Source organism: Trachinotus anak, unplaced genomic scaffold (genome assembly GCF_046630095.1).
Source record: "Trachinotus anak isolate AG129_WGS33_773 ecotype Australia unplaced genomic scaffold, CSIRO_AGI_Tana_v1 ptg000016l, whole genome shotgun sequence".
NCBI lineage: Eukaryota > Metazoa > Chordata > Actinopteri > Carangiformes > Carangidae > Trachinotus > Trachinotus anak.
In genome coordinates, this window is record NW_027273867.1 from 16733675 (window position 1) to 16749892 (window position 16218).

At 38.4% G+C, this 16218-nt stretch overlaps 2 protein-coding genes across 2 annotated transcripts; both read left to right on the forward strand.

The window, feature by feature from the left end:
* The first annotated feature begins 24 nt into the window (after positions 1 to 24).
* Positions 25 to 7908, forward strand: LOC139633633 (hepatoma-derived growth factor-like). Its single transcript, XM_071499418.1, has 6 exons — positions 25 to 516; positions 2703 to 2779; positions 3390 to 3528; positions 4069 to 4227; positions 4334 to 4522; positions 5987 to 7908. The coding sequence occupies exons 1-6, from the start codon at positions 430 to 432 to the stop codon at positions 6005 to 6007; spliced, it is 672 nt and encodes a 223-aa protein (XP_071355519.1). The 5' UTR covers positions 25 to 429; the 3' UTR covers positions 6008 to 7908.
* A 3883-nt stretch (positions 7909 to 11791) lies between these two features.
* mrpl24 (mitochondrial ribosomal protein L24) lies at positions 11792 to 15362 on the forward strand. Its single transcript, XM_071500692.1, has 6 exons — positions 11792 to 11922; positions 12171 to 12357; positions 13277 to 13372; positions 13819 to 13922; positions 14302 to 14432; positions 14923 to 15362. The coding sequence occupies exons 1-6, from the start codon at positions 11822 to 11824 to the stop codon at positions 15057 to 15059; spliced, it is 756 nt and encodes a 251-aa protein (XP_071356793.1). The 5' UTR covers positions 11792 to 11821; the 3' UTR covers positions 15060 to 15362.
* Positions 15363 to 16218: the final 856 nt, after the last annotated feature.

The window sequence follows — 16218 nt, forward strand, 5'->3', positions numbered from 1 at the left end:
AATTCTCAGTAGGAGTCAACAGGGGCGCTAACTGTGCAACTTCATCAGGTACTGGGGGCGCGTCTGCGGAGGGAAGCGGGTTTCAATTTCAAACCCAAACAGTCCGAGGGACGAGCCAGTGCATTGTGGGATAACGCGTAAACCAAATAGTTACAGCGTTTAAGTTGAATTTGAAACGTTATTCAAACATACACCACAACGGTGTCGCTACCACCGGCCGTGGTTACAGTCCACAGGATCCGCGAAAAAAAAAAAGTCGCCCGCCGCGTCTTCGCTCCAGTTTTCCGCGCCTGGTTTATTTGGATGAGAAACCGACGCTTGGCTTGTTTGTTGCAGGTGTTGACCAATCCGGGCTCTGTAGCACATAAAACTAGCACCGTGTTTTAATTACACATATATCTGACATAGCAAGCCATTTCTGCAAGAAACATGCCGAGGTCCAACAGGCAAAAGGAATACAAACCTGGAGATCTTGTGTTTGCTAAAATGAAGGGGTACCCACACTGGCCTGCGAGGGTAAGCACACGACGTTAAATTTTCTTATTTCCAGCTTTATGTTTGGTCTTCATTTCAGTTCGTGTGGCAGCCTGCTCCTATCACTTGTTTACCTGCGAGGCCTAACAGCGGTTAGCTACCATGAGTTAGCCTAGCTCGGTTGTGTTCGCTAACGTTGCCCAGCATCCACACAGCTAGCCCACCGTAGACGGTTGCAAATTTCTTTCGGGTGATTCATCGTGTGGGCAGACGCTTCATTACCCTGCACAGCTAACTAAATATGAATGTTGTTGCTAGCTGCTCTTTGCCACCAACGCCGCTTTTTAATGTGGCGCTTCGGTCTCCAGGGGGGCCTGTTAGGTTAGCCTAATGTTAACTTTAAGCTTAACCGTTAAAAAGAGCAGTTGGGTAACAGAACGTAAACTGTAAAATAACGGTCATGTCACCCGCAACAGTAACGTCCGCCCAGAAGAAAACGTTATCGTAACGTTTCAGTTAGGTTATTAATGCGAAGCCACGCTGTTACTCAGTTAAGTGTTAAATAAGTTTCTTTTTTTAATTAACTGTTGCATTACAAACAGCACATGGCTGCTTGTGTAGCCATATGCCTCGGTACTTTGTAAACATGACTGCCTGCCTACACTTGTTGTGGTAAGTGACAGCGTTTCTGTTCGTAACGTTCAAATCACGTCCATTACGTTAAACTTGGGTTCAGGCTAATAAAAACGGTGGTATAACACCATAACGTAATGTCTGCCCGGTCCATAAACGCACAGTAGGCTGACATTGCCGTCAGTGTTTCCTAATCAGACAGCATGGGAGAAATGTGAACTTTATGGGTAGTTACACTAAGTTTTCCTCTAAAACGCACCTTCACTCAGATTTTTATGAATACATAGTGAGAGAGAAAAGGGCGAAATAACCAATACAGCTTGGAACTTGCACCTCACTGCACAAAAGCCAAAATTAAAACGGAAAACTGTGGAAATTAAACATGCAATCCCCAACCTCAGTTTGCCTGTACAGTTGAAAAGGAGACATTGTAGTTTAGGTCTGTGTTTCTGTTTCCAATGCAGCAACCGTTCTTGCAGTTAAATAAGATTTATCACTTCAACCCATACAAAAATTCATTTATTAAGAGTACCTCTAAATAAAAACTGATGAATTTACGCCATCGGCCCTAATAATGAAGTGACTGTCAGCATTGCTCTGTTCCTCTTCCCTCCTATTTCTCAGTCTTATCAGCCATGCCTCATCTCAGCAGGCTGCAGGCCCTGCCCCACCTATCCTGAAACAGTGGCCCTATCTGGGAATGCCAAAAGGCCTGTCTGACAGGCGGTCTGGCAGAGGCAAACGGACGCCACGCTTGGCCATCATAATAGTGCTTTCCTGCGCCTCTGTATCTTTTTAAAGAACAAATAAATACTTGCACAGTGGTGGAGCCAAACAGCACACTGCAAGGATGTTAAACATGAGAAGGAACCAAAAAAGCATAGTGACCTCTGCTCTCAGTGGGCTCATCAGCAGTTAGATTAGGGGGGATTTTACGGTAGGCAGTGTGACCTCATCAAGCCAAGATAACTCCATTGTGTTGCATGACTCTCCAGTCATATAAGCCTAATTTGGCATTAAAAGCCCAAACTCAATTAATTAATCAATTTACAGGAAGTGAATGGTCGACAATTTTGATAATCAAAAATAAGTAATTTATCAAGTAAAGTGCTAAATATTTTCTGGTTCAACCTGATCAAATGTGAGGATTTGCTGCTCTTTGGTTTTTTATCATTATAAATGAAATAATGTTTTTGGGCTTTAGCCTGTTGGTCTAACAAGCAATTTGACAATGTTACCTTGAGTTCTCCCAACTTGTGATGAGCCTTTCTTCACTGTAGGAAAAAAAGAATCAACAGGTTAATCAATAATGAAAATAATCCATTCAGGCTGATCCTCAGATATGGCATGTGAATATACATTCCAGCTCTGAATAAGTTTTTCAAATTTAGTTTATTTAACTTGTAACATAAGAAAGAATACAAGTGACCATCTTCAATATGACATTCATCTTGAAAACCAGTGTTTTTTGCGAAGTCGGTACCAGAATCTACTTTTGAGTTAGTGCTTTATCATCATTTTACTATCTAAAGAGCTGCAAGGATTTTTGGGGTCATCAGCATCCTTTTTTAACGGGCTGTATTCTTAATTCACAGATTGATGAGTTACCTGAAGGAGCAGTGAAGTCGCCCTCAAACAAATACCAGGTGTTCTTTTTTGGAACACATGAGACGTGAGTATTTTAATCAATTAATGTTATTAATCTTATGCCAAGTGGAGCCTAAATGATGACAGAAACTTAAAGCATTTAAAAAAAAAAAACTGAACATCATACTCATACAAATTTTTGTGTTATGGGAAATACAGTTAATGGTGTACATTTGTTAAAAAAAATTACTTTCATTACTACTAACAGTAATTTTCATTGAGATATTTATTTGTTTAAGTAATGCAATTATGTTATACATGTAAAGGTCTAAATCAATATATTTTTGTAACTACTGGATTGTCATTAAATTCCATATAGATATACATGGTTTCCAGATTTTTTTTTTTTTAGCAGCTTTGGTGACTTAGTGACCTTTACCCAACAATGTCAGATCTAAATTTTCCTTCATCACCTCTTTGTCCAAGCAGAGTTACCTTAAACTGGCCACGATTTTCACTGATTAGTTTACGCAGCTCAAGCAATGAATTGACTAATCATTGTAATCACTAAAATATATAGTGAGGTAATGTAATGTGTTGTAATCTGTCCAAATGTCAAATAGACACAAATTGTGTGCTTGACTGGATGGGTGTACATAGTAAGAAAAATACTGAGTAATGTTTGACCACTATAGGGCATTCCTGGGGGCCAAGGATTTGTTCCCGTATGATGAATGTAAGGAGAAGTTTGGAAAAGCAAACAAGAGGAAGGGCTTTGCTGAGGGACTCTGGGAGATCGAGAACAACCCCACTGTCACGCATGAAGGCTACGAGGTGGGTCGATTTTTAGGATGGAGGCAAGATGTTTGTTCTACACTACTCTGAGCGCATAATGAGATGCATTATATCAATCAAGCATTGAGGCTGTGTCAAGTAATTGGCTTGTGTAGCAACAGAGCCCAAAACTTGCAGCCAACGCAACACTTGGAGTGATCTTTGGATTTTTGTTGTTTTTACCTCTAGTAGCGCTATGGAGCAAATTTTATGATGGCCCTCAAACCCAGGGAAGAAGAACACTGCAAGCTAATACAGAATGTAAAAAATGGATTTGCAAAAATAGAAATTGGAAAAAACTTTGTTGTTTTGGTGTGAACTCTGAATATAATCAAAACTTTTGTGTGTTTACAAGAAAACTCCAGAGAGTACAGTGATGATTTCCACAAAAATCTTCATGTCTGTATGAGCACAGTGAAATCAAATTGCATTCTACTTTTCTTTGAGTGTTCAACTTATTTATTTATTTTTTTTATAAACTGTTGTGGGTCCAGTCTTTGTTTTCTTTTCTTTCACTAATATTTGAATATCTGTCTTTAGTCATCAAAGAAGGACAATGCATCAGAAGGAGCAGGGGACACAGGTAGTTCGGAGAAAGCAGATGCCGAGGGCAGCAGTGATGAGGATGAAGGGGCCTTGGTCATTGATGAGAAGAATGAGAGGGGAGGAACCAAACGAAAAGCAGAGGAGTCCACAGAGGTGAGCTGTGAGCCAGTCAGTTGTACACAGTACAAGTAAAAAAACATCATATTCACTTCATTGTTGAGCTATCTGTCTCTCTGACACTTCCTCAAACCTTCGGTAGGCATCTCCCAAGCGGCCGAAGGATACAGGAGCAGAAGGTGACTCTAAAGTAGACGGCAACAAGTCTAACACAGAGCCCAAGCTCAACGATGTGGCTGGTCCCAAGGCAACTGCTCCCTCTTCACAGAGCGAGTCAAAACCAGAGGCCCAGGAAAATGCTCCAGCAGGAGGCCAACTAACAGCAGATAAGGTGAAACTCTACTTATCAATGTTGTTTACCAGGGAAATATTAAATTATTAGGGCTCACTGTGGGCTTCAAGGACCATAATGATGATGTTTTTCCATTTTTTTGCTCAGTAACTACAAACTGTGTGGACATTATAGGTGTCTACTTAGTTCAAAGCAGCCACTGTTCGCAGTTCACTATGAAAGTATGAAAAACCTAATTGCAGACACTAGAAATTTGTTTTAGATTGGTAATCCATCACGGTGGACGTTTAGTTTGCTTTAGTTGCATTCATGTGCTTGTGTGTAGCTCTGAACTTTGAGCAAAAAAAAACATTACCATCTATTAATCCATTTATAAGATGACCCTACTTATAGGGCGACAACACTTTTCCCCATTCCTGTAGGGAAAGTTTCCCCAAGATACCAACAGAGAATCCTTTTGTAAAAGTAAAGTAAAACCCCACATTTGTGCAGCTTGTCTCTGTCACACACTCTCTGCTCAGGCTCTTAGAAGCGGTCACTAAGGACATCAGGAGACGCTTTCAACTTGTTTTCACTCGTCAGGAATTTATTTCCTCTGTGACAGATAAACATGTTAGACTAGGCAAACGAAACACTTCGGGGATAATTAACTCTTAGCAGCCACATTATAAACCGACTTGAAGAAATTTGCTAGCCCAGCAACATTAAGGCTACAGACAATCCATCATGTAACACTTTCTGTACAAGCTGCTGTTGAGTCAGTACTCTCTCCATTCTAAAATAATAACTGCTGTTGTAGATGTAGTCCTAAAATATAATAAATAATACAACCCCACTTTTAGAAGCATCATTTTTAGAAAAAATATTATATTTCTGTCAGTTCAAGTACTTTCATTTGATAGTTTTTGGAAAATCAAATCCAGTAGTACAAATGGTAAATATCATGGATGTTTGGGGGACCTAATAGCCAAGTGGTTAGGCCACATACCACATGGGCGCAAATGCTCTAAGCAAGCGAGTCCCTGGTTTGACTCACGGCTGGCTAGAGTCTTTGCTGCATGTCATTACCCTTCTCTCTGTTCCACTTCCTGTCACTCTACACTTTCCTATCAAATAAAGGCATAAAATGGCCAAAAAATAACTTCTGTTTACAGAAGGATTATTTGATTTTGGCACTTTCTTGCATAACAGTTTCTTGAATGGCAGCCCATCCGCCAGTCTTGTAGCTGGAAACGTCCCACAAGCACTTGAATGCACCAACACTTAAACTTTTTTTTTAAGTTGTTTTTTTAAATTTTCACTGAAAACAGTGGCTGTAACTCATCTAAAAAGCTTAAAAAATATTCTACTAGCTATATATAATATATAGTTTTGCAAAAAATAAAGGACCATACAAAAATACATTGTGAAAATTCAACATGTATGTACTGTCAGAGATGCATTAATGAAACGATAAGAGATAGTAATAATTCCTCTAATTGCTTTCAACTCTTCTTCCCACAGCCTGTGACAGATAGTGCTTAACATCAACTCAGAAGAAAACCAAGAAACTTTGACGCTTCTCTCTGGAATTTAAGCATCAACATGGTTACCTGCAGGATGCCAGATTTCAGCAGTTTCATTAATAGGAGAATTTAAAAAAAAAAAAAAAAAAAACTAAGTGTTTGTATTGAGAGACAAACAAATCCTCATTTGCCATTTTTGGGATATCATATATCCCAGAAACAAAAAGTTTGCTAATCTGATTTCAAACAATTGAACTGAGCACTTTAAGGCTCATTTATAAATGGGATTTTGGTGTGTATATATTTTTTATTTCTAAGTGCAATTACATGATTACAAAGACTAAATGCTAGGTGTCAAAACATTTTTCAGTTTAGAGGGAATAAACACTGAATATATAATAAATTAAATTTAAAAAAAAGAAAACATTTAAACAAAAAAATTAAATTTATTTGACAAAGACTCCAATTTAATGGTTTTAAAACATAGATATTGTACAGGAACAAGAACAAATTTTCCACCATGATCTCAGCTTTAGTTTATAAATTACTTGTTTTATTTCATTTCTTTCACCTAGCTTCTTAGCTTCATCTAAATCATTTATTCACTTGTTGGATATATGAGTTGCACTTTCAGAATCTTTTTTTCCACTGCCCCATTAATCATTGACTAGTTTACTATGATGTTTTTATGCAACACAGGTTTTGTTGCATTGTAGTATGCTTCATTGCAGGTGACCAAATTATGTGATTAATTGCACAGGATCCCGCATGTAGCCTACGTGGCTTTCGAACATATTGAATATGTAAACCCCATTTGAGAAGAACTATTTTAGGATTTAAAGAGTTACTTTGTAAACCCCTCTGTAATTTCCTGTAACTGATAATGTGCGTTATTAAAAGCAGAAAGACATTCCTGAATGTTGTTGTGTCCGAGCCTGGTCTTGAAACTTTTCAAGTCAAGGTGGAGTAATGGCATTTTTGAGGGGGGAAAATTAATAGTCGCCACTTTTTCTGGGGAAATTATCTGGCAAACTTAAAAAATCCACCAACTCAACTCTCAGATTCATGTTATTATAATTTCCTACTACGCTCACATTAATGCTGCCATTGCTTGATACTGGAGATGTAATTGTGAAGAACACTTAATTGTATTTAGTAATTGGTTGTACCAAGTATGTTTGTTTGTTTTTTTGGGGGTTTTTTTTCAGGACTGAAGTGTATTGCTGACATTGTTGATACCAACATATGATCCACACAAATTGTGTTTTTGAAAGTAATCAAATTGACAAAGAATCTACGGAGTGAACAATCTGTAAATCTTAAGTTTCTTACTTTTGGTTTCTTACCCTCCTAACTGGAATATGAGTCTGTTTTACGTCAATGTCTTATTATTTTGGCTGTGAAACAAAGTTGTGATGTTTTAAAAATGTGTTTTATTCAAAAGTTTTGTTTTGACATGTTGGTCAATATGTAGTGTTGTTATTTTACACTATTTGTAATTTTCAAGGTTCAAGTCTTTTTTTTTTTTTCTTTTTTTTTTTAGATACTTGGCCTTCTCACCATGTTACTTTGATGTCCTAGCCATTGCTTCAGTGTTCTCTATTTGGCAACATGAGCCCACAGTTTATCAAATTATTATTATTAAGGGAAATCACAGTTCTTAAAAGTGAAAATATTTCTGTCTGTTGGGTCTAAGATGGCCACCTTCCTATCGCCACACCACAGATTTCAACATTTGAAATGCTCAAAGTGCCCCGCTCAGATCTGCAGTTAATTCCAAGGGTATAATTTGGTATTCAAGTGTAATTCTTGGTTTAGCTTTCTGTGTTACTTTCGGAAGCTGCCATTCATCTTAATCTGCTGCTTGGTTTACTATTGTAGTTGCCAGTCCATTTAATAAATCTGTTGATTACAAAACAACTGTTTTTGTCATGTTTACAACCAGAAAACACTGTTTGTATATTATAGGTTATTCACTTCCCCACACTGGAAAGCACCTAAAGCAATCAGATCTTAGTCACTGTATTCTACAGTTACTTTTCTCTTTTTTTTAAATCACCCTCTTGAGTCATACAGCACTTTATAAACCACATTGTTGAGACTCCCTGGCTCACAAATCACGTTTCAAGCAGGGGGGAAATCAACTGTTCAAACCAACCAGACCTAATGAATCATTTCACATCCTATTTTTCACTTTGTTACAAATGCATGAAACTAATGATGGCACCTTTTTACATGTGTGTGTGCACTTGTCATAAATAATTTGCTCTCAAGAGAGGCTTGCAGCACAGTTTTTGGGCTTTAGGCTGTGATAGCTGAACTACTTTTGGTGTTATATAAGATGTCCTGACAGCTTTGAATTTGTCATGGAGTTTGGTTGAGTATGACTTATTTAAATACAGTGTTTGGTTGGTGATAAAGTTTTAAATCCATGCTCATTTCACCTTTTATGATATCCATAACGGACTGGGCTGAAACTTCTTGTGTTTTTGTTTTTGTATTGATGTGTAAATGCTCTCTGTGGCAATTGGTACAGTACTAGTTCGGTTCCTATAAATATCTCCCAGCTTTGTCACAGTGCCACCACAGTATAACTTGTAGTAACTAATTGTATTTACCTCAATGGGCCTATTTCAACTGTTCAACCAATCCAGATTTTGCAGTTGAACTACTGTTGTCAATGCAAATGAGTTTAGTAAATACAGTGATGCTGCGGCATAACTCAAGACTTGGCCACAACATCATAAATGTAGATAGGATATTGGAGTATATCTGCAAATGAGCATGAAAATAACCTCCATATCTTTTTTGTTCTAAATGTTCTGGATCAAAACATATTTCCTTTTTATTTACCTGAACAAAATAAAAATGACAAGAACAGTAAGGGGAATATAATGGAAATTATAAGGTATATATGAAGTATATATATATAGTATATGAAGTATACTTTATAAAACCAATAATCACGTGATAAGACGATGGAAATTTGCGCAAATTTTTCGTTTCTTTTTTTAGAATAAAACATTTTCCTATTAAAACTGTCACCTGAATGATTTTGCTTAAAAATAAGAAAACACTTGTTGGATTGATTCAGTGAAACCCGACTTTCTAATGTGAGATGGCTGTATTCAGTATTCTGAGATTTAATGTTGTGCCTAAAGCAATATAATCTTCAACTAATCCCAAAATAACTTTCCTTTGAAAGTTTTTATGCAGTTTATGTGCTTATGTCTCCGCTCCTTTGATTGGTCATTTTCAACACCGGACGCTGGATTGGCCACTGAATCAGACGTCAATGTCGCCGCCATATTGGACCTGGCAAGACTGGCCTGTAAAAAATTACGAAGAGAGAGAGTGTGTGTGTATTAATGTTGGGCTGACATAACTGAAGTACTCACATGGTGTAAAATATATGATTTTTTTTTAATCTTTATTAAACATTTTAAAATTAAAAGGCATCATCAACATCAATCTGATCCCTTGCTCATTTCCTTATTTTATTTAATTATTATTTCAGTGGCTCTGCTTTCTCTGCATGTGTTTTCCCTTCATGTCATTTTATTTCAAGATTTCAGTCCTGTATGTTTTTGTGGTTATGATAGGAATATTTATTGTCCAGTGGTTATAAGGTTATAAATAAAAGTTGGTTTAAAAAGAAAATAAGTCTTATGTAAGTGCAGTTGGATTCTCTGCACCACAGTCATTATGAACTCACGTCTTTCCTTGACCTCATGACGGTTTCCGTCAAGGTCAAGGAAAAGTGGTTAGAAGAGGAGATTATTTTGACTTTTTGACCCAGCCAAGAATTTCCAGAAGTGTTAAATTGTGTCACAAACATATAGATGCTCTGTTGTTTCTACATTTATGTGGGTCTGCTGCATTGATGTAATACATCCATGGTCTACTGTGGTGAAACTACAATGGTGGGTCACTTTAAATGTTGCTGCAGCAAGGAACTGTGGGACGGCATTCACTCCTTACCTTTTGTAAAGGAATGTCCAGTGTTTCCTATGCTATCTTGGCTCAATTGTCAAGTGTCTATGGGATTGAATAACATAATTATGATTCCCCTGACCTAATGACCAGGAATTGAGCAAAACAAATCAATTAAACTGGTGGGGTGAGGGGGTGCCTCTTTCCAAGGTTTGTCTGATGGGAAGCCCACAGTCTCAGACTTTGAAAAACCCCTGACTTAGAGAACTCCCCCAGCTCTTTTCATGGCTGTCACTTATATACTTCCAGGTCATTTCACTCAGGAACCTTCCTAAACTAAATGACTTTTCAACTGCAGCCCAGGTTTGAGTGAAAGTCTGAGTGTTTTGAACATAATATTCACACAGATGGACAGAGGAGGAGTGGAGTACACTGCAGGGTGTTTTGAGGATGTTTTTTTTTCTGCTGTAATAACTGGACACCGCACCACTGCTATTTTCAGAGCTAAGCAGGTGAATGTTTTTTTACCTGGTTTGTGTTTGCTGCAGAGACTTTTCTTTATTTTTGAAGGAGTGTCACTTAGTTTGGACTGAGTCTGTGACTCATGACTGAGTCATCTTAATATTTTGAAAAATCATATGAAAATCAACATTAGTCACCAGCTTTTGGAGGCAAATTTATAGGAAAATATCCTCAAACACACACACCAAAAAAAAAATCTATTCGACTATATGATTGTGATGGTTTAACATTTGAGTACATGATCTCCAAGAAAATGCATGTTAAGATGCTGGGAACTTGTCTGGTTAAAGCTTCAGTCCTGTCACCACAGACCTGCAGTTCAGAGAGGAGCCGGGCTCCTACTTCAACATAGAAACTTCATTCAAGCTTTAAAATGTTTATCTCAACTACAACATTATTGGTTGTATTCAGTTTTTCTATATATATTTCACAATTTCCAAAATATTCAATTTTTTCTGACTTTTTTTTTTCCACTCAGGTGAATGGTGAGAATGTTGAAAATCTCTAGTTTTGCACAACTTTTCATGTATTGTTCAATCCCTTCTACTCATTCATACTTTCAGGTAGAAACTCAAAAGTAAAAATGTTCAGAAACATTCCTTCATTTTTGGTGGTATTCAACTTTTAAACCCGGTTCATAGTTTTTACACGGTGACAGATGAAGTTTCATGAATGTTTCGGAACTTTTTCAGATTTTTTACATCCATGTGTATGTAGCTGGAGTGGGTAACATAACAGGAAGAGTGGGGAGAAGCTGTTCAACTGGTCTGAAAATGTTCTGTTTAACTCATCCTCATGGCCACGAACGTCACTCTTCCCTCATCATTTTTGTCAGAACATATCCACATTTGTCTTCTTTCACACAGTGTGTCTACCAAAGCACAGTGACTCACTGAATTTGAACTGTGAGCCTCTGAACAACAGGAGTACCATCCAACTGCCCCACTGGCTCCAATGTTAACTGAATATGGAGGAAAACGGGGAGAGAGGCCTTTTTAAAATCGCTGCACCTCTTGCATTTTTGACACCACAAACAAATATTTACTATCCCTGCATTCGGCAACAGATGCAGCTGTGTTATTTCAGAGGCTGCTGTTGAGCTGTATTGCACTGCAGAGAGGTGTGAACGTCGTTCATCCTCCCCTCGATGATTTGGATGACAAAATAAAAGCAACACCTGTCAGTACAATACAATGCAGTGCAGTTCAACAGCAGCACAGGCTCCATCCTTGAGATGATCTCACAGCTGAATCGATACTTCTTCAACAGTTTCCACAAAGACTGAACATTGTAACCTTCATGACGGTTGCTTGCTGTCAGTGGCCCACATCCTCCCCACAAATCAATCCCTCACAGCTGCTTGACTTGGCTACTGCCCATGCGTGTAGCTCGTCCTCCGGCCCGGCAGGTGGCGCTGCTCCCTGCTGCTGCTGCTGGTGCAGCGCTAGCTACTGCATGTGACATTGACATCAACAGAGGGTAACATCTTTTGCATGTCGTTCACTCAGTTTTCTTTTACTGGGGTTTTATTGATAGATATGTAGCAGTATCTTTTTTTTTTTTTTACATGTTTCAGGAAGTAGTGGTGTTTGTTTATCGGCTGTGACACAACGCTAAATGTGGCTACTCCGCAAGCTAACGTTAGCCTAGCCTGGGTTGAGTGTTGTCAGTGGAGGCTGCATCTTTTTGTCCGAGCGTTAACTGACAAGGTTTATTTTGTCCTGTAGCACAATGAGGCTGACCAGTCTCCTGTCGATGGCAGCCAGGGTCGTTGTGCCCAAGGATTACCGGTACGGCACGAACAGACCGTGGACAGTGGCTGCTAAAAGGCAAAATCCTCCCGGGAGGAGGAGGAGGAAGGTGTTCGTGGAGCCTGTAGCACCAGAGGACTGGTCTGTAGTCAGAGGGGACATGGTGAGAAACTCGGATAAGGGGAAAAAGTAAAGTGAGGATGCTTCAAAAAACAATCAATTGTTCTTATTTATCAGTGTCTCAGTGTCCTGTCAGTGCCTCTGCATGCAGGACCACTTGTTGTTGTCTCTGAATAGTTCTTTATGACTCTAGCTGTATGTTTGGGCTCATTCTTATGTCACACAATGATGGTGTCGTATAAGCATCTAAATATCTAAACTGAATAAAACTTTTGCAAAGTGCTAAATATTATTAAATTATTATCTAACTCAAATTTTGATAAACCTGACAGCAGGAACTGTAGTGGTACGGGTCTGTCTGTAGGGCACACTCCTTACCTATCAACATCTGGTCTGCACATCCTGAATCTGGACTTTTGTAGTTTCTTCTTGTGAAGTCTGACCCAAGTCTAAGTCTCAGTTCTGAAGTAATGGAAATTATATTGTTTCAGAACAACAGGAACAGAACAGGACTAGACAACAGTTAAAATGGCAGCAGAACAACAAGTTATATTAACTCAAATATATCATCGTATTGTTATTTAGCTTATTTAGCTTACTTGTCTCTCTGAAGGTAACTAGTTTTTAGAATGAGTACAATATGTACATGTTCCAGCTCACACTTGTTAACTTGTTTAATGCTGAGCCAACTTCAATAGAATATTTTTACTCGAGGAATTGAAGCTTTGATAATTTTTCCAGCATTGTTAATGAAGCTGATTAAAGTAGTATTGTACATAATAGTAGTATTAATACATGTGTGCCATAGATGGGGCTTGATTATTCCAAAAGGATCCAGTGGCTGGGGTGGTAAAACTTCACATGTTTGGTAAAAGCTGGATTGATATAAGTAAGTGGTAGATTTAAAAAAAAAAAAAAAAGTTCATACAACATATAGTTAAAAATATGCTTTCATTTCTCAGGTGGAGATTCTCGCAGGGAAGGACAAAGGGAAGCAGGGAAAAGTGATCCAAGTCTTCAGACACAGGAACTGGGTTATCTTGGAGGGACTGAACACAGTAAGGCAATAACCTTTTTTTCAGAGAAAACTGGACAGACTTTGCTTATAACCACTGTGTCTAACAAGAAAATTAGAAGCAGTTACAATTTGTATGATACACATTATATCAAAGTGTACATGGTGTTGTTGACGATGAAAAGCTTGCAGTGTCTGTTCTTTCTACACAAAGTGCTGATGCTTTAACATACATGTAAACAAAACTCACAGAGATGATGCTGCCAATCTTTCCTTTCACCAAAAACTAATCGGTAAAATTGTCATGGTCATTAATTTTAAATGCCAGTGTAAAACCCTCTGTAAAACCCGTATTATTTAGCTCCACCAGATGGAGCCAGATGTCTGGGGTCAGGGTTGTTTTGGGTGTAACTGCTGACAAAATGCACCGAAAAAGCTATTTCGCCACCAGCAGGTCGGAGAGCTGTAAACTATTGTTTTCTATGGCAGCATTACAGGTATATTGGACGAAGTGAGGATTATCGTGGGACCTACATTGCCAGTGAGGCTCCTTTGCTGCTGCGCGATGTCGTCCTCATAGACCCCTCAGACAGGTATGGTTGTAGTTATAGTTGCAGCTATGCATGTGCACACATCTCAGGACCTTAGCAATAGCTGAACCACAGGTAAGCAGTCAAAATGAGTTGTGGTTCTCCTTCTAGATGGTGTTTCATTGTTATCTGCAGCCCAAAGTACTGCATCTCTGCACTGAAGATAAAGCTATAATTCGTGGTATTGATATGATACCATAGTATACCAATAAGGTAAAATCTCTAATGTTTGTGTGTTGTAGTTGATGCTTGTTTTATTCTCCACACCACCATTAAAACGAATGCCCCTCTTCAAACTGCTTCTACCACTTTCTTCATAAATGCACCTGATCTTTGGTATCTTAACAGACAGGATTTTAACATACTGATATTGATCTCCCAGGAAGCCCACTGAAGTGGAGTGGAAATTCACAGAGGAGGGTGAGAGAGTCCGAGTGTCTGTCAGGACAGGTCGAATCATCCCTAAGCCTGTTGTGGAGCGACGAGATGGCATCGTACCAGAGCAGTGGAAAGGTGTGTATGTGTGTTTTAGTTGGAGGGGTATTCTTCTCAGGACCCAAAACTGATGCAGTTTATTCCATGTGTAGTTAATAGTCAGCACATAAAACCAGCTCTTTCTTTCCACCCTGTGCAGACTTGAATAACAAATTTAAAAAAAAAAAAAAAAAAAAAAAAAAAAAAGATTTCAGAGTGATCCAGTTTGAGTCTTTGGTTCACAGTGGAAAAATTCTCTTCTGAACTAGAGGATACATGGGAAGCACAAACCATTACCAATGCTGAGCAACCCTCTAACTTGTACATCTGAACACATTGTTCCTGTTACTTAGATTTTGTCTTCGTTAAAGCTCCTGTCTTTTGAGATTCTACAGTCTGTCCAAATAAGTCTGTACCTGTGTCAGTTTCATGAGTATAGCTAAAACTGCCTCATGTTAGAAAAAACTTTTTACTTTTCATGATCTGTTACATTTTTGGATGTGGCCTGTTTTTCTTTGAACCCTCACAGATGGTCCCAAAGACACCAGTCCTGAAGACACTCTAAAAAAGACCTATGTACCGTCTCTGAAAACCCTGGAGGAAGAGGTCATGGAGAAGATGGGTATTCAGGAGAACAAGCGACACCGAAGATCCTACTGGTACTGACCAGAGAAATTGGAGACACTCACGTCCCCCATCGTGTTACCCAGATTTCACAGCGACTCTGAAGATAGCCATGCTGAGTCATGTTGAAGGACATATCAAAAGACGCTGTCAGGATGACATGAGTAAGGCTTTTGATGTTAAAATACTGGTGCAACATACAAGTTATTATGGAAATTATACGGAAAGGCTTGCAGGTGAAACAGATGTGCAACTTAAATGTTTCCTGAATCTTTCTCTATTTACAGAGATATCACAGTTTGTTTCTTTATAATATAATAAATAAATGTCACATAAACCAATTAATTTAATGTTTTTTGCTCTATTTATTAATGAGGTACTTCATTTTTACTAAAACAAAAAACTACACTACAAGGTATTATATAAAAGTGTAAAGTTTAAAATGATATTTTGTTGATCTAACACGGGAGTCATGCAGTGAGCAGGTATGAATTGGTGCATGTGAGGCTAAGATGGCGGTAACTAAAGCCAACATCAGGAGAACAGCAGTGATTTCTGGTTGACACTGATGTTCATGCAAGTTCACACAGTACAGTAGCTCCTGTAACTGAGAGGGTGAATTACTTGACGTTTAGTGTTGAATTATACATCATACATGCAGACTGGAAGACTGGAAAACTGATATTGTTCCTGGTATTGGCAGGGTTAATAATGGCAATGGTTGCAGCCTGTTTGGATTACTCATAAGGCTGAAAATAGCCATATTATTTTACAGAAGCCCAGACATGCTGCTCTCCAAAAGTTAAAGACCTTAGACAAATGAGTCTGTCTTTCCAACATGTCTGGGAAACAGTGAGGAGAAGGAAATGACTTGGGAGGAGACTATACAGACTGAATAGTTTCAACAAAGTTTGCACTCACTTCATTTGACTCTTTATACACTGGCACTGCATGTTATTCCTGTGATCTGCCACTGTTTTTGCATCAGGTTTCAAATATGACCTCACCCATGAGTTTCACCCCAGAGTTTCATGTAAAAAAAAAAAAAGATTCATACTGTGAAAGGGCTCAGAAAAAATCAATGTATATCTAGTAAGATTCACATTTTAACTGTTTGTCAACTTCATTTTACCATCTTTTTCTATCAAACTAATGATGGAAATCTCCCTGGTTCTATCAAACCAGGTTGCAATTAAATGTA